At 41.6% G+C, this 17,475-nt stretch overlaps 1 protein-coding gene across 3 annotated transcripts in view; it reads right to left on the reverse strand.

Annotated features, from left to right (window-relative positions):
- The window catches only part of PARP12 (poly(ADP-ribose) polymerase family member 12), a 105,268-nt gene that overhangs the window by 7,335 nt on the left and 80,458 nt on the right, over window positions 1-17,475 (reverse strand). For all 3 annotated transcript variants that reach the window (XM_085884512.1, XM_085884513.1, XM_085884511.1), the window contains 4 exons: window positions 15,766-15,862; window positions 10,632-10,713; window positions 4,990-5,120; window positions 616-767 (listed from right to left, as the gene is read on the reverse strand). In XM_085884512.1, the coding sequence (XP_085740638.1) occupies window positions 616-767; window positions 4,990-5,120; window positions 10,632-10,713; window positions 15,766-15,862 (462 nt within the window). The remainder of the gene's footprint in view (window positions 1-615; window positions 768-4,989; window positions 5,121-10,631; window positions 10,714-15,765; window positions 15,863-17,475) is intronic.

Genomic DNA, 17,475 nt, shown 5'->3' on the forward strand with positions numbered 1-17,475 from the left:
CAGTGGCCGCATGCACAGTACTGTCACAGCATAGAAAATGGCACCCGTTCCTGAAGCTACACTTGCTCTTTTTCTTCTTATGTTTAAGCTTTTTCCGCGTAGACACCGTTGACAGCTTATATGATTAACAAGATTTAGAGCATTGTTTAAAGCTTGTCAAGAAATGAAACTGAAATCACGAATCTTCTTGCGATGCAAAATGGATGAATGCTCAGTGAATGTCCACACCACATGTGTACACGATAATGGGGCATTAAAAGATGCACCAGTAAAACAATACTTTTGACCACACACTATAATACATACCTTTATGTCTTTATGAGAATGTTTAACCCGCAATCCAATAAACTCCATTGGTTCCACACTACATATAATATGCTGGGGTACAGTGTTACCTCCAGGATAACCCTGGTTATGAGCAGGGTTAAAATACCCTGGAGTATCAGCCCTAAAAAATTCCTTCCCCTAGGGAAGGAAAGGTGTATTGTGAAAGCTTCAAATTTGCTGAGGTAGCGATGGAGAAAAATCGGATTTTCCTCCTTCTGGGGCACCCCGTATTTGTTGGAGAAAAAGAACTAGGCAGAAAAAGAATCAGTATTAATTATTCAGGCTTACCTCTGCCATAAAGAGTGCCATTGCTGCCACAGATACGCCAATCAAAGTTCTGCTGGCAAATTGCTGGAACGAGTTCAGGGTTTGTGCCATGGAAAAGTTGGAGTTCCATGACCTCCTTGCCACCATTACGTCGCATCATTCGCTCACGTTTGCTGAAATCACAGAGCATGCCGTCAAGAGTAAAACATTTTTCCACCACTGCAGTCAACCATGCAAAACCTCTCTCACAAATATCTGGGAACTGAGAAATAAAATAAGAAAATCGTTATATAGGCAAGTCAAGCCTGACGCAATCATACAAAAATAAGCCCTCCCGAACAAAAATATCCTGATTCTGTCATCATCCTGCAGGGGAAGGGTCTTGTCTCACAAGACTCTCGTAAGCAGCAGGAATGTGATAGTTTAGTAGAAGTATCATTTAAAAATACCCCCAAGAGGGAGTGCCGGTCATCTCTGCCAGAGGTCGAAAGTAACTCTGTGCCAGACTGGAATGGGGGCAGTTCATAAAGTACGTACGCTCTACTTCCGGGTTTCAAAACCACCCACCCCCCTCTGTATGCAGGCTCGTGACCACCCACCCACCCCCCTCATACATCGCGAATGGCTTGCAAAAGCCAGCAGTTCCTTATGAACCGATGTTTGTAAGCCATGACGATGCAGTCCCGAGCGGTGTAATTTACCTTTTTCTTTTAATATCACAGCACGTCAATTTTGAAAATAAAAGTACAAATTGACATTCAAGACAATGTTAATGTCATAAATGAAAGTAAGTTTGCATATAAACTTGTGTTCCATTGTTTTACTTAAATCTGACAAAAGCTTCAAATGTAATATTTGTCTCGGAGAGTTCCGGTTCTTCATTTTTTAATACTTTTTTTTTGTATGTACGTACTTTATAAACGGCCCATACAGGGAATCAGAACGAAGTTTGAAGGGCTATAAAATCGGAATGAGAGCAAATTTCAAAAAAATGGCTTGTGTTGTTCTAGATAATAGTCCATAGTATCTGAATCACTAATAACATTTGATCTCTCTCTTGATAAATGAGGGAGGAGATACGATTTGAAATCGACGATTTTCGCAACTTTGACAGCCTCATGACGTTGACCTCGACATTGGACGACCTTGTAAGTTATATCGTTGTGCATGTCTCATCGACCTCTATCCATTCTACTATTGGTTATTTGTCTCCACTCGGTTTGATTGTGGACAGACTTCGAGACTGGGGTTATTCGGTCATCTCTACTGAGATGATATAGATGACCTAAGAAGGAGTCCTTAAAAATATTGTCAAACGATCATATGAACTACTGTGGCTATGAATGAAACAGGGTACCAAGAGCTGACCAATGTCACACAAGCTGCCTTTCATTTTTTTTTTTTGTGTACATTGTCAAGGTTCGTATGAGAGCTAACACACAATGCACAGCAAGGGGGGCATGAGATAAGAGGGGTGGGAGTGGGAAGGACAAAACAGTGGGGAACAGAGACAGGAGATCTGTGGAAGGGAGAGGGATGGGACGGGGAACATGTGGTATACAAGATGGACGTTCAGGAAGGAAAGCAGGGAATTTGAAGGAGGTGGGTTTGGGGTGGATTAACGGGGGTAGAAAAGATCGAGGATTTGGATGGGGGATGAGAAGAGGTGGTGGTGAACAAGTTTTGAAGGCCTGGAGGGAAGAATGGGATTGAACAGTGAGGGAGTTTATTGTAAAGGCATGAAAAAAAAGACGAATGAAAGATTGAAGGTGAGCAGTGATTCGTGATTTTGGTAGTTTTACCAGAAGGGGGTTGTTTGCGAACCTTGAGCGCCATGCAGAAGTATGGTTGGGCCAAATCACAGAAAGAGCGAAGGGGGCGGGGGGGGGGGGTGAGAACAGAGAAGAGACGGTGGAAGACAGAAAGACCACCGACCTGCCTACGGTGAGAGAGTGAGGGGCCAAAAGACTCGGCCTCAACACGGGAGATGCCAATGATGCGAAATGCCTTGGTTTCCACAGCGTAAAGCCGAGAAAGGTGGGAGGCAGGAGCACCAGCCCAGAGGGGAGAGCAGTGCTCCCTCAGGCTGTGGATGAAAGCTTTGGATATGGTCAGGAGCTCAGGTGGGCCGAGGAAGGACTTTGCACGACGAAGGATTCCCAGTTGGCGACTGGTTTTGGAGGCCAGGTTGGAGATGTGGCTTTCCCAGGAAAAATCATGGCAGATAGTGAGACCCAGAGGCTTGAAAGATAGAACTTCTTCCAGAGGATTGTTGAGAAAGTAGATGGTGGGGGTGGGGGGGGTCCAAACGGTCCTTTCGGAGAGACAGTGAGAGTGTGAGATTTGTCTGGATTGAAAGACATGTTCTACGTGTTGGACCAGTTTGTGATTTTCCCCAGATCTGCAGTGAGCGAAGAAGCTGCTGCTTACCGGTCTGGGGGATGACAGATGGTACGGCAGAGGGTGGAGTCATCAGCAAAGCAGTAAAGAGGGTTTTCCAGAGTCGGAGAGATCATTGATGAAAACCAGAAAAAGAACAGGGCCCAGAACACTGCCCTGAGGAACTCCATCCTGGACAGGAAGAGGGGATGAAAGAACTCCATTCAGGGCCACACGTTGACTGCGACAGGAGAGGAAGTCTGCAAGCCATGAGTGGAGATGGTCTTGAATACCATAGGAAGAGAGTTTGGTGAGCAGGGCAGGGTGCCAGACCGTGACAAAACCACGCGATATGTCTTAGGATATGGCTCTGATTTCATGTTCGGCATTGAGGACCTCCATCCATTGTTGGGAGAGCATAAGCAGCATATCCAGGGTAGATTGACTTGGTCTGAAACCAAATTGATGAGCGGAAATCAAGCCATTGGAGAAGAGAAAGGTTTTAATGTCTGAAGCGATGATGGATTCCATAATCTTGCTGATGATTGGGAGAAGGCTGATTGGTCTGTGGTTGCAGGGATCTGTTTTTGCACCATTTTTATGCAGGGCGGTAATGTTTGCTGATTTCCAAGCAGATAGCAGATGACCTTGAGCAAATGAGAGGGTGAATAGAACAGAGAAAGGGTGAGCAAGAGCAGAGGAGCAGGTTTTCAGGACACGTGGGCTGATGCCGTTTGGACCGGTTTCAGAATCTGAGTCAAGGTTTGACATCAAGCTCTCCACCTTGTCAGGAGAAAAGGACAGAGTCCAAGGACAGTTGGGTGTGACTGGGTAAGGTGGGTACAGAAAGCGATGGGTTTCGGACATAAGAATTCGATGCAAATACTGTTTAGTTTAGGCATTCAGCCTTTTCACGTGCGGTATCAGCAGTGTGGCTATTTGAGGTAAGGGAGGGGATGGAGGGGGAACATCCACCAGAAACAGATTTGATTATACGCCACCAGGATTCACAGACAAATCACAATTACTCTGTGGGCAACATCTCGAGAGAAGTTCTGAATAGAGGCAAAAGCACAAAACACTCTCGGTGGGCAACTTTAATGTCTACAACCAATAATGGCTTGGAAGTACATCTACTGACCGAGCTAACCATGCCCTGATTATAATGGCTCCCAGACCAACATGAGAATAAATAAATCAACATAAGAATGAAATCGATTGCTTGACCTCCAAATGTGTTTGTGGCAAAAATCTGTCGGTGATAACATTGGAAAACCTGACCATGTCTGTGTGAAAACAAGTTAGCTTGCATGCAGTCGTAAGCCAAATAGGGCTATCCGAATAACACAATTGTCTCTATCATGTGATGTGGTACAATTTCTCTTTTCAGTTGGGTCTTCAGCATCAGGTGGTAGACACCAAGAATGTCCCTATCTGACAGACTGAAAGGGGGCATGCATCAACTTCTGTGGACCATGCACAGTCACTTAACTATATACCATGACCATGTGAAACCTCATGAAAAATAAATAATTACCATCACCATCAGGCCTTGATTTGATGAGAACTGCAGGGAGGAATGCCACAAACAGCACTAAACAGTCAAGAATGAGGAACCAATTCAATGAGACAACATCACAGGACTACTGTAATGCTATTTATCCAAATCAGAATGCCAAGAAGAGAGCAAAGTGAACCGACAACCAAAAAAAAAAATCAGAGAGATCTGTCGCCATTCTTCTTCAATTCAGAAGTAGTGGTGAATTGTTTTAAAACTATTGATTGAAGGTCTGGACTCTGAACATCCGCATAATGGTGCCATGATGTTGGCATCCAATTGCAAACGTTAGAGCTGGTGTGTTCTTCAGCATTTAAGCAAAAATTTCACATTACAAGTAACAATGGAAAAGGATGAATTCTAAAGCCTTCTGCTAATCCAAGTACAAGTTCAAATATATGATGCACTTCAACCTTTGTTAGAAATGTGAATGGAAAGTGTAAAAGATAATTGCTTGCCTCCTGTAAATGTCCCACAGTTCAATATTCTGATTCCGCATAACCTTGCAAATCTTGTTGTTTGGAAGAGTCTGATGAAAAAGTGATGTGACTTTATTGAACTCTTCTGAGGATTCAGCCACTGGAACAAGCTTCATAAGACAAAGCAAGAGGCACATATTAATTTAAGATAACTCAACAAATGTTTAAAATGATAGTTTCAATAGCTTCAGCTTGAATGTTACCAAAATGCATCAGACCACATGTTTTACCTCAATTAGACTTGTACAAAAATGATTTTTCAGGAAGTACGAGATCATATTTAAAGAAAAACATTCAGTTCTCAATTAGTTAAATTATGCTGACTCTGACCAAATTTTTGGATTAAATCAAAGGATAATCTCGTTTATACTTAAGAGTCTTCTTCTGAAGGCAACCTCCCATACGAGTGATTTCACTCCATAAAATATCTACGTCAAAATTCAACACAAAACCTTCCAAAAAAGCAATATGCAAGGCCCTGCCATAAATTCTTACCCACTTGCTCTCAATATAAAGAGGAATGCCTTGTCCTGAAGCTCACCTGGCCCAGGAGCAACAGTCACTCAAATCCCCTGCAGACCCCCTTCGACCCTGAATTTATTTTTAATGCCATGAACAAACTTTGGAAGATCAAGGGTGATGATGGTTGTGGTCAAGTTTCATCGAAATCATGTGTGTAGTTTCTGAGAAGAGAGCAAATACCTATTTTGGGGGGTCAACCCCTCCTCCCGCCTTGAAATGAGTGCAGATTTTTATGCATCCAATAAGCTTTGGTACATCATGGGTGATGAAGGTTGTGGTCAAGTTTCATCGAAGTTGTGTGTGTAGTTTCGGAGGTCAGAAAATACCTATTTTTTGGGGGGTCAAAAAACGGAAGGACTGAGTGACTGACTCACTCATTCACTCACCTATGGACACTGCTAAATCGCATAAGCCAGTGATCTTCACTATTTTTAGATGGGGGCCACTTTTGCTGCGAAGACATCAGCGTGAGAGCCACCACACCGCCTGCAGGGCTCCGAATAGCTGCTATTAGGCCCCACCTCTATGTACTGTTTTGTTTTTTTCTTCGTTGTGGTTACTGGGCTGTAAGCATAATTGTTTGTACACTGCCATCTACTGATGTAGTTATGTTACTTTTATGCTTCACATTGGAAAACTCATTTGAAACCATTGTGTAAATTTGATAGCATTTATGGTGGATTATGATGGGGTTTATTTTTCACATTTGTGTATTATCAGCTGCATGTCAGCGGTCGCAATTTAGGCTACCAGGGACCACCGGTGGCTCACGAGCCATGTAATGATGAACAGGGGCATAAGCTCACCTCACTAAAGACCAGCTGAGCTAATAATACATCGTTACAAAATTTTTCAATGGACAGACATTTCAGATGCTACTCCTCTACCCTCAAACCCATCAAGGTGCACCCAAGTGAGTCTTATTCAAAAAAAAAAAAATTAAAAAGAACCCAGATGAAAAAAATTAAACAATTCTGGCCATCAGACCATGCATCCGATCAGGATGAAATATAAAAGATATATTCCCGATCACGAATAGACCATAATTTTGAAGTTTCACGTCAATTGAAGCAGTTTAAGAGAAGGGATTGTTAAAAGATTTTCGCTTAATCCAATATGGCTGTCAGACCATGTGATGTCCATTATTCATGAATACCATGGTATCCCCAAGGCTTGCGGAACATTTGTGTTAAGTTTCCCCTCGATCTGTCCAGCCGTTCTGGAGAGGAAGATTTAAAAATAAGTTTTAGGGTAGATCCAATATGGCTGGCAAACCATGTGACCGATGACATCATATATGTGAGCGTTTTGTTCCTCATGGATAGGCGGTCATACTTGTAAAGTTTTGCCTCGATCTGTTCAGGCATTTCAGAGAAGATTTTTGAAGGTATTAAAAAAAACCAATATTGCTGCTGAATCGTGTGACCAGTGACGTCATCAATTTTTTTTCTGTGGACTAATTTATCCCGAAATGACCCTTAAATTTTTTAATACTGATTGGATGTAGCGTTCTACATATGCAATTATGATGGCGTTAAATAAAACATGATCACACTCATTCCCCATGAGGAGTACTTACCACATGTGAAGTTTCAATGTTTTCCTTGGTGTGGTTTTAGAGATACAGAGGTCCAATTTTTTTTTTCATTTTTCCAACATGGCTGCCACACCACGTGACCTATGATGTCATAATTATCATTAAAACATTCTACAAGAGTCGTCACTGATGGTGAAAATTTTGTCTCAATCTGACAAGCGGTTGCGGAGAAAAGCACAAGTTCTGTGCAGACAAACAAACAAACAAGCAAATAGATAAACGAACCCAAATGCAATACCCTCTCCTCTGGCAAGGGTAAAAAAGGAGCGCAAGATTGATATAAATCTAAAATGCTCTGTGTATTTATTTTCAGTCATGGAGGAGGTGACCTCACATTCACGGAAGTGACATCGCAACTGCCTTCGTCCCATTGGTTGGACAACTCCACCCATAATCAAAATTATGCACCACCAATTTGTTAAGCACCATTGGCCTTGGGGGTCAGTCCATGTACCAGTGCAATTTAAATTGTCCCAGGTAAATAAGCATGACATGTATTTTATATGCACATAAGCAGTACACATGTTTTTGCTTCAGGTATGTACACCTGGTTATTTTTATCTTCAGGATGATCTCGGCAGCAATTTGTGGCATTAAACACCTCTAATTAAAGAGATGAGCAAATTTACGTATATAAAAACGAAAATCACCATTGGTGAAGCCGTGAAGCTGTCCGTGAAGCCCTCCTTCAAGCCGTGTGATTATATGTCTATCAATTACGTACTGTTTGAACGTTGTTTGCAGACCACATACGTCTATAAAGTATGTGCTATTGGAATGTACCTTTCCCAGTGAAGCCATGTGGATACTATATGTCCATTAATTACGTACTGTTTGAATGTCGATTGCAGACTGCACATACGTCTATTAATTACGTATTATTGGAACATACCTTTCACGGAGATGCCGAATGACTATATGTCCATTAATTACATACTGTTTTTAATGCAAGTTGCACCCTGACTTCACACACATAATCTATTCATTACATACTGTTGGAATACACCTTTCGACACTTTAGAACGCCGAGACCCCTTCGACCGTTGAAGACCCTTTAAGACCCCAAACCCCCCTAAAGATGCCAAAGACCCAAAAACATCCCGAAGACCGAAAAGACCCAGATAACCCAAAAGTCCCTGTGGACTCAAAAGACCCAGGTGCCACCAAATGAACAATGAAGGTTTTTGCCTGACATTTAAAGGCTGAATAGTAGGGTGTTCCACTTTTGCAAAAGTAGTTGCTGGAATGAAGCACTATGTGTCTATTGATTCCACTAGTGAAGTTAGGTGATCGACCAAAGTTTGAAAATTTTCCCGCCTTTTTTGACCGCGGGCCGACATTTTGAAATTTCAGGAAAAATCCATATTTTTGGAAATAATATTCATTTTTGAATATTTTAAAATATATATTTCTCTGTGTTTAGATGGCCGAATGCACTTCAGTAGGCACCAGGATGATAGTAAGTACCCGTAAATATTATTCACAAACTTGTCCCAACATTTTGAGAAGGGGTTGCCATTTTGGAATTACACTGAAAATCCTATATTTTGACAATTATTGCACGGCACATTGTTTGGCATTTACAGAATATCAGTAGTAGCGTTTTCATAAAGATATTATTAATGACAAATGAGAGCATGATCAATTAATTATGAGAACAACCAAATATGTTTTAAGCGACATGGTTTTCATATGTGACAACATAATAATCTCGCAAACCAGCAACCACACAGATATCTTATAGAGAACATAGAGTTTGTTTTGTATAGTCTGGGTAAAGCTTCCTGTGCTCTTCCACACACTGTTGCAATGCTTGACGTTTCTCATCATTGCACATATGAACAAAGTCAGACTAGCTTAATTCCTCTTTCAGCTAGATCATTTACGACACGCAAAGAATTAGCACTTTCGCAAAATTTCCTGTAACTAGCGAACTTGTCCCACATAGCCACAGGAGTCCTGACCATTGGTCAGTCAAGGTTTATCTGCAAGTACACAAAGAATAAAATAAAAAAACATTTCATTAGATATACACAAAATATACGATTTTCCCTGAATTTCCAAAATGGCAACCTCTTCTCAAAATGTCGGGACAAGTTTGTGAATAATATTTACAGGTACTTGCTATCATACTGGTGCCTACTGAAGTGCATTCGGCCATCTAAACACAAATATATATTTTTAAATATTCAAAAATCAATATTATTTCCAAAAATATGGATTTTTCCTGAAATTTCAAAATGGCGGCCCGCGGTCAAAAATGGCAGGAATTTTCAAACTTTGGTCGATCACCTAACTTCACGAGTGGAATCGATAGGCACATAGTGCTTCATTCCAGAAACTACTTTTGCAAAAGTGGAACACCCTTCTGAATAGTATGAAAATATAGAAGAGTTTTCCTTCATGCATGCAATTCAAATAAAGAGATGAGCAATTCGCTCATATTTTTTTTTATTGATATTGCAGTTGTAGTTGCTGTTGTTTTGAAGATTGCATCCATTTCAGTAATGTTTGTGACAAAAGCCTGGTGTCAGCTTCACGATTAAGGTGACTGGCTTAAGTTCTTAGGGTCTCGAGTTTGAGCCCCAGCCATGCTATTAAATAACATCGGGTGGGTTGATTCAGCCTGTTATCCTTCCGAGGTTGGCAAACTGAGTATCAGCTTCATGTAAACAGGGGGCACTGCATCAGTGGCACAGCCGTGCTCCCAGCAATGATGCAAACAGCAGCCATAGGCTGTATAAGAAATATCATGTGTGTTGTTGGCTGCTATATCCACATGTGGGTGGGCTTTAGGAGATGGAACGGAGACTTACCAGGTCTCAAAGTATCCACCTGTGTTGCTGGTTGTTATCACCATATGCAGGTTTCAGATAGTGGAACACAGCCATCCCAGGTCTCAGTGTGTGTGTGTGTGTGTGTGAAAGTGAAAGATGGCCTTACTCTCCTGGTGGTGGGGGAGGGGGGGGGTGTTGGAGTTTAGTTGCCGTACCAGTGTTTGGTGATGACAGCTTTTACATCGCTGTCAGCAGAACTAAACATGAAGAATACCTGGAAGCTGATGATTACTGGCCATGAGAACCAGGAAAATGTTTTGAACAACACTCGTGTATTTCCAAGAAATGTTGTTCTGAAGGAACTTCTGAGATAGATGGATATTTTTTCGATTTTCCTTTGTTTTTTTTTGTCATTTCAAGTTCTGTTATCATTTTGAAAATAATACATTTCGAAAAAAATAATCATACTGTTCTTTATGAAACAAAAGTAAATCCACAAGCCTGCGAGTTTTCTTCCATAAGTGTGCTGTGATTGTGGTGATGCTCTTGGCCCCATCATTTTTGAAGGGCTTTCCCCCTCATGTATTGCGAAAGAAAGAAAAAAAACCATGCAGTTTCTTAAACTCTTGTATTTCCCTCATAAGAACTTTTGGAATGCCTCTTGTAAAGTACAACATAAATGTACTATATTTACAAAACAGATATCGCTGAAAACTTGGCCCTACTGTATCAGATTCACTTGTTTGGACCCAATGACTTGGAATGCTGACTCCGGGGCTCATACCCTTTTCTTTCTTCTCTTTAGTTCTGCAAAATAAGGGGATAAAAGGGGATACAGCAAGTAGATTTTGATAATTTTGTGGTGGGAAGGGGTTGTGGATATCCTCACATCTATGAGATGAACAGCTTTTGAGTTTGATTGTGATGTATCGTAATTTGCAGTTGAGAATTTCAAAATAATCCAGATGGAGTTATTAAACCTGAGTTTATTCAAATAATTAGTTTTTCAGTTAGTAACACAGAATGAAAGTGAAACCTCAAGAATGAAACCTCGGAATCCACATCCCTTGCAAAAAAGCACAAGGCAGGGGAGTGGGCCTAAGTCAGACGACCATTGACAAAGCTGTGCTGCAAATAATCTCGTGACGATTAGGCGGTTATACATTTTAAATTTAAATTGCAATTTCTTGAAATCCTATAAGAGCTTCATCAACAAAAATAAACACCACAAATGAATAAAATGACAAAAAGACCATATCAATTTTAACCGAAACATCAAATGGACATCCATGTTGACCAAGTGATGACTCATGTGAACAAATGGGGAAGGAGAAGTGAACAAAGAGGGGAAAAAAAGAAAAAAAAAAGCTAGCCATGAGTCAGGGAAGGGGGAGGGGAGATGAACAAACTGTGATGGGGATATGGGGATATGGGGATATGGGTATTGGGTTGTAGGGGGAGAGGAAGGGAAATGGAGGGGATGTATGAAGGTGGGAGTCGGGTGTAATGGGTTTAGAATAAGTGTTTAGTAATTAAATACCGGTGTAGGTATGCATCGCTAATTCATATAGTTAGAAACTAAATGTCAAACCCACCTCATTGTGTGTGTCTAAAATTTCTCATTCCTGCGAGCACACGTTTAATGTTTTGACACATCCGTGATCTGTAATAAATCTCTTTTCAGCCCTTGCAAGGCAGTGAGCGCCAAGTTTAAGTAGGAAAACGTAGCCCCCCCCCCTTTGAGGCCAGAATTGGGTGAAGTGTCATCAAAGGGGGTCACCCCACCAATCGGTTGGGCCATGGACCAATGGTGAGGGAGAAGGGAGGGTGTGAATCGTTAGCGGTGATGTCGGTGGGTGAGGTTATTAAAGCTGATACACTTAGGAACCTGGGGGAGAATTTGCCTGACAAGACGCCAAGAGGCCACTGGAATTGGCAGCTTTCTAAGTAAGAGCCACACCACATCCAGCCAACACCATGCCCAACTCACCCATTCACGTCTCTTCTCCGCCCCCAATCACTCAGAATGGGATGCTTTGGCCTGCACAGGACACTCTCCACATCAAGCAACTTTTACAGGGTCTGGGACAAGAACTCTTATTCTCTTGTGAATTTTCCCAGTCTCTATCCTGTTACATGAATGAAGGTCGAAGGCAAAGTTTACTAAAGGATCTGCCATCTGTCGCTTGATCTGTTTGTGGAAGCGTATGTCAGTCATGGGTAACTTGTGGTTAGTTCAATAGACATTGGATCCATTTTGCTATTTTTATTGCTTGTGTCCTGTACATTGAATGAACACGAATTTCAAACTTGACATGATGTCTGGGTGGATGCTGTTTGTTTTGATGGTTTCATCTGTGATCCTGTAAATCCTATGAAAAGTAAATTGGTCCAGAGGCTCGCATGATGTGGTCAAGGTTTGCTTGGCCTCATAAGATCGATTACGTGGGTGCCAATCGCACCACTCGCTCATTTTGAGGACCTCAGTCTGCATAGTAACGTGAACTTTGGAAGGGAGGATCCGGCAGAAGGTCTCCGAAGCAGGTGACTGTTGTGGTCATTTTGACATGACACAAAAAAAACACAATGTCCGGTTAGGATGGACAGAACCGGGGAGGGGGTTCAATGTCATAGCTGGTTCAATGTCATAGCGACCCAGATGGACATAGTGGAGGAAGGAGCTTCAGAGGACGCAGTGGGGTTACCCCTACTGCCTGCGGTCACTCCTAATTGCCTCAGCAACTAGCCCGGTGCTACCAAATGAACAAATCCAGAGAAGCAGCAGGCCAGGGTCACCGTGGCAGCATGGGGATAGTTGAGATGTGATGGCCATTCTGATGAGGATGATGGCAAAGCTGAGGCTCGGAAGGACAGGCTGGCAGGAGATATGGACGCCTTCCAGGCTGAGGTGAAGATTGGGTGGAGCAAGTTGGAGGCTGGTGTAGACGACATGAAAGTTGAGCTGGTGGCCATTCACAGAGAGCAGTGGCGAATGGCGGGAGATGTGGCATGTATGCGGGCCGCAGAACTGGAGATGACGACTGCACAGGACAGGATGGTAGCAGGGATCAGGGCCACAACCAGAAGCACAGTGAGAGAAGCATCAGAGAAAGAGGGGACAGTTAGAAGTAGAATGGTAAAATAAAGTGCCACTGGGTAATAAGTGAAATAAAATAAAACAGGACCCATAGATAGTGCCAGTAAGAACAGGAATTGAAACAAGTACGGAGGAAAGTGAAAATAAGATGAAACGGGAGACAGAAATAGTGAGTCGATCATGTGCAGCACCAGTCAAGATATTGGAGACCAGTCCTGAAGTGAGATGTCTGCTTGCAGTCTCTGCCAATCTACCTGAGTGAACTGCCAGACTTGCTGGTACTGAGGCATCTTTTTGAGAATTGTTAGAGAGATGTTGACTCTCACAAGCTTGTGATCATATGAACCAATTGGAGCAGAAAAAGAGCAGGATAAATTTACAGGGAAGCTTTTCATCACCAAGTCCAAAAGGGAGGATTTGCCATTGGGAGAGATTTGGGGAGGAAAGTTCACAGATTGAGTCAATCCGATGGAGTCACAGAAGTCCTTTGCTGAAGTGCCATGACTGGTGAGAGGGGTACCAACACCCATCCAATTTAAATTACCACATATGAGGAAGAGAGAGTTGGGATGAGTGGCTAAAGGTTGGTCCATGTTGTCTGAAAGAGAGATGTCGATGGAGTCATCACTGATTGGAGGACGTTACAACATACAGACAAACAGGTGGGAGTGAAGGGGAAGTCACAGCCAGAGGTATTCCTGGGGGGGTGGAAGGTGCAAGATCAGTACAAGAGCAGTGAGAAATTGAGTCATTGATGTAAAGTGCAACTCCGCTGCCAGTGGCAGAGGTAATGAACCGATTGGAACAGTGGAGAAACAGGAGACATGAGAAGGAAAGTTAGTCATTTCCAAGCCCAGAACTGAGGAATAGTCGTTGGCAGAAATCCTGGTCAGAAACTTCACATATTGAGTCAGGCCCATGGAGTCACAGAAGTCGTTTGCTGCAAAGATATGGATGTTTGAAGAGGTATACCAACACTTTCAAAATGATGTATGAATGCTAAATAAGGCCTTTTGCACGTGTGTGTGTGTGTGTGTGTGTGTGTGTGTGTGTGTGTGTGTGTGTGTGTGTGTGTGTGTGTGTGTGTGTGTGTGTGTGTGTGTGTGTGTGTGTGTGTGTGTGTGTGTGTGTGTTTACAGTGAATCCCTCTGCTCGCCGGGCACTTTTAACCTGCTGTTGTTAGCATGAAATCTGTAATTCAAATAGTCTTTTAAACATAAGTTTCAGCATTTAGACAAAAAGGGGCAATTTCAAAATGGTGATCCATAAATAGACTCAATGTAAATCAGACTCATGGAAATATAGCAAATAAGAGAAATATCCGTGGATGAAAAGAGTTGGGTTCACAGCATTTCCTGTTAATACAATTAGCTGGCGGTGGCGGTGGTTACACACCCAACACACATAAATACAGACACGGATGGACACTTTTCCTTTCACCAACAGATGCAAAAATCCAGTATCATTTATGTTGTGGCCCCAGAAACCCACCCCTCCCTCCTCCAAAACATGATTAATAGTAAATATCATTATTTTGAACTTACCTTGTACATTGTCAAGCACCACATATGACGTTCCCATTGGTGTTAAGAACCACAAAGGTTTGGATATGGAACGTGCCTGTTTACAAATCTTCGGACTGAACCTCTCATATCGGACGGGCTCACATGGTTGGGAGTTTTTTTTTTCCAGTATGGGCTGCAAGATATCAACTTTTTGGAGGAGTGGGTCAGATAGTTCTCCAAATCTTTTGTTGTGCAGAGGCACACCCCTTTCTCACAGGTAAGTTTACATGCATTTTCGGCTTCTTTAAAAGATTGGTGAGCAGTTTCATGCTACAATCCTTATTTAGCACATAAGATACACGTCCAGGCTGCCCCGGAGGACTTGGTTACTAAGGGGTTTCTGTGCATGCGCACCAAACAATTTCGAGTGGATTACGTCATTTTGAAGGTCATGCATTGAGATGGTGACAGTTGAAATTGCTGCATATGAGTAAGAGAGTTGGGATGGGTGGTTATAAGTTGGTACATGTTGGGAGAGAGACATGTAAATGCAGTCATCACTGTTCGGACGGAATAGCACACTGACAAAGGGGAGGTAGTTGTGAAGGGGAATACATAGCGATACGTATTCCTGGTTGTTTACCTGGGATGAGAGCAAAAGAAGACCAAATTTATTAATTTAATTTTGTATAGAACAGTCGGTATGAATTTATGAAGTAGAGATAATATTTTGTACCATAATATCTAAAATTGTATCCAACACTTGCTTTTTGGGTGAACAGTTTGGTTTCTAACTTGTATGCCAAATTCATCATTTAAAACTCAATTTCTGCATTTTCTTCCCAAAATGCCCTTACTGTGGTGTGCTCCATCCAAAATAAAATAAAACCAGCCTGAGAAATCCCAAGAATCAGATACTGTACAAGCCATTTCACTCAACTTCTCTACTAAAACATTTTTGGCAGAATCCCACCCATACAGGTACAAAAAAGAAAAAAAAAGAAAAAGGCATTACACCCAGAGAATAGCCAGAGCCAATCAATATTGGATATCAGGTGAAATGAGCAAAGCAATTGCTTATCTTTCCAAACACTCTTCATGAGCAATCGCTGGAGTAAACAAAAAGCAATGTGAAAGTGCAAAAATTAGGCCAGTCCTACTGAAACATGAACTAAAAGCTACATAGTTATTAGTTCAAATATCTTAATCAAATCATAAATTTCATGTACTAAGGAGTGAATAAAGCAGGATGCATACCGTTTGAGAAGCTCATTCTTTTTCTGAGCAGAAACAAACTGTGGACGTCTTCGCACATCTCGTTTCGTCTTGGTCGTCTCATTTTGTTGTGTCATTTCTGAAAGCAATCAGATTATCACTTGTAATGACCCACAAGGTAAACAAGAGCGAGAATTGCTTTACAATACATGTCCGCTAGCCATGTGATATTTTCTAAGTCCAAAAAGGGCATAACTGTGTAAAAAAAAATTGACGAAACGCTTTGAAACTCAAACTTGTTCTGTAACATCATAATAAAGCCATGTATCAAGCTTCAGTTGAATGTGTCAAAAGGATATGGGAAGGGGGGAGGGGGGGAGTCTGACAAAACCACAGGTGGGATGGACTGCAGACAGACGGAAAGCAAAGCCAGAATCCCATCTGGTGAAACTGGGAGGGGACTAATAACAAGAAGTGTATTTGTAAAGATTCACCTTCCATTTCCAAAAAGTAAAACAGAAGAGGAAAAATATTAATACAAACAGATGTTCAAAAAAACTCAACAAGACAACAAGTCAATAGTGGTGAATAAATACACTAATCATGAGGGAAAAGGGAAATATAAAAATAGAGTAAACATTCAGCAATACAAAGTTTATAAGGAAAAAGCAGGACATGAGACCTGAAAAAAGCAGCGATAAAACAACACAAATGGTGGGGAGTTTCTCAGTCCAAAAACCTAATTTGTCAAGATGATGAATAGGGGAAGAAGGAATCCAGCACAAAGAGCCCACTGTAGGCAAACAAAAACCAGCTGATTGATGAACACTTGCTGAAAAGTCGAAGAAACTTCGAAACAAAGCAAATATCATTCATGACAATCATAATAATTGTATTCACAGAGCACATTTTTGCCCATGGATGTGTGTAAGAGAGGAGAGAGAAGAGAGAAGAGAGAAGAGAGAAGAGAGAAGAGAGAAGAGAGGAGAGAGAAGAGAGAAGAGAGGAGAGAGGAGAGAGGAGAGAGGAGAGAGGAGAGAGAAGAGAGAAGAGAGGAGAGAGGAGAGAGGAGAGAGGAGAGAGGAGAGAGGAGAGAGGAGAGAGGAGAGAGGAGAGAGGAGAGTCTGAGTCTGAGACTTTTGAAGCTCTTTTATTCATAAAGATACGAAAATCACACGTCAAATAAATGATCACAAAATCACCATAGTTTCAAACATATATGCAACCTAACAACACCAAAGAGAAAAAAAAACATCTTTGACACTATAATAAATAAAAAATATGGGCCCTGCTCCGTTCCGACTTCATCAGTATTGTATATATTCATTATCGTTTATTGTTTTTATTCCGGCCCAAATGAACTTCATACTCATGAAGACTCATTATCTTTCTTCCTGGGCAAAAATTCAGAAAAAAACAAAAACGCTGCGATGAGGTGTAGACATTGTTCCATAGAAGCATTATAACATACAAAAAGCAAAAATTATGAATACTCTTGAAGTTTTAGGACTTTGAAGATTAATTGGTCCTAATGAACTTCATACTTATTAAGACTATTTGGAAAATCGCTCAGGCAAGCTGTAGACATTGTTCCACAGAACCATTGAACCAAACCAGAAGCAAAAACTATGAATAGTCTATGAGTTTTAGGACTTTGAAGATTAATTGATTAGACTAATTAACCAAGTCGATTGGTGACAAATCTGACATTTTATTGCGGAAGGTTCTGCGGCATCTCCCCAAGTATCATCC

This window comes from Eptatretus burgeri, chromosome 6 (genome assembly GCF_056783735.1).
Source record: "Eptatretus burgeri isolate ZD-2024b chromosome 6, Ebu_testis_v1, whole genome shotgun sequence".
Taxonomy (NCBI): domain Eukaryota; kingdom Metazoa; phylum Chordata; class Myxini; order Myxiniformes; family Myxinidae; genus Eptatretus; species Eptatretus burgeri.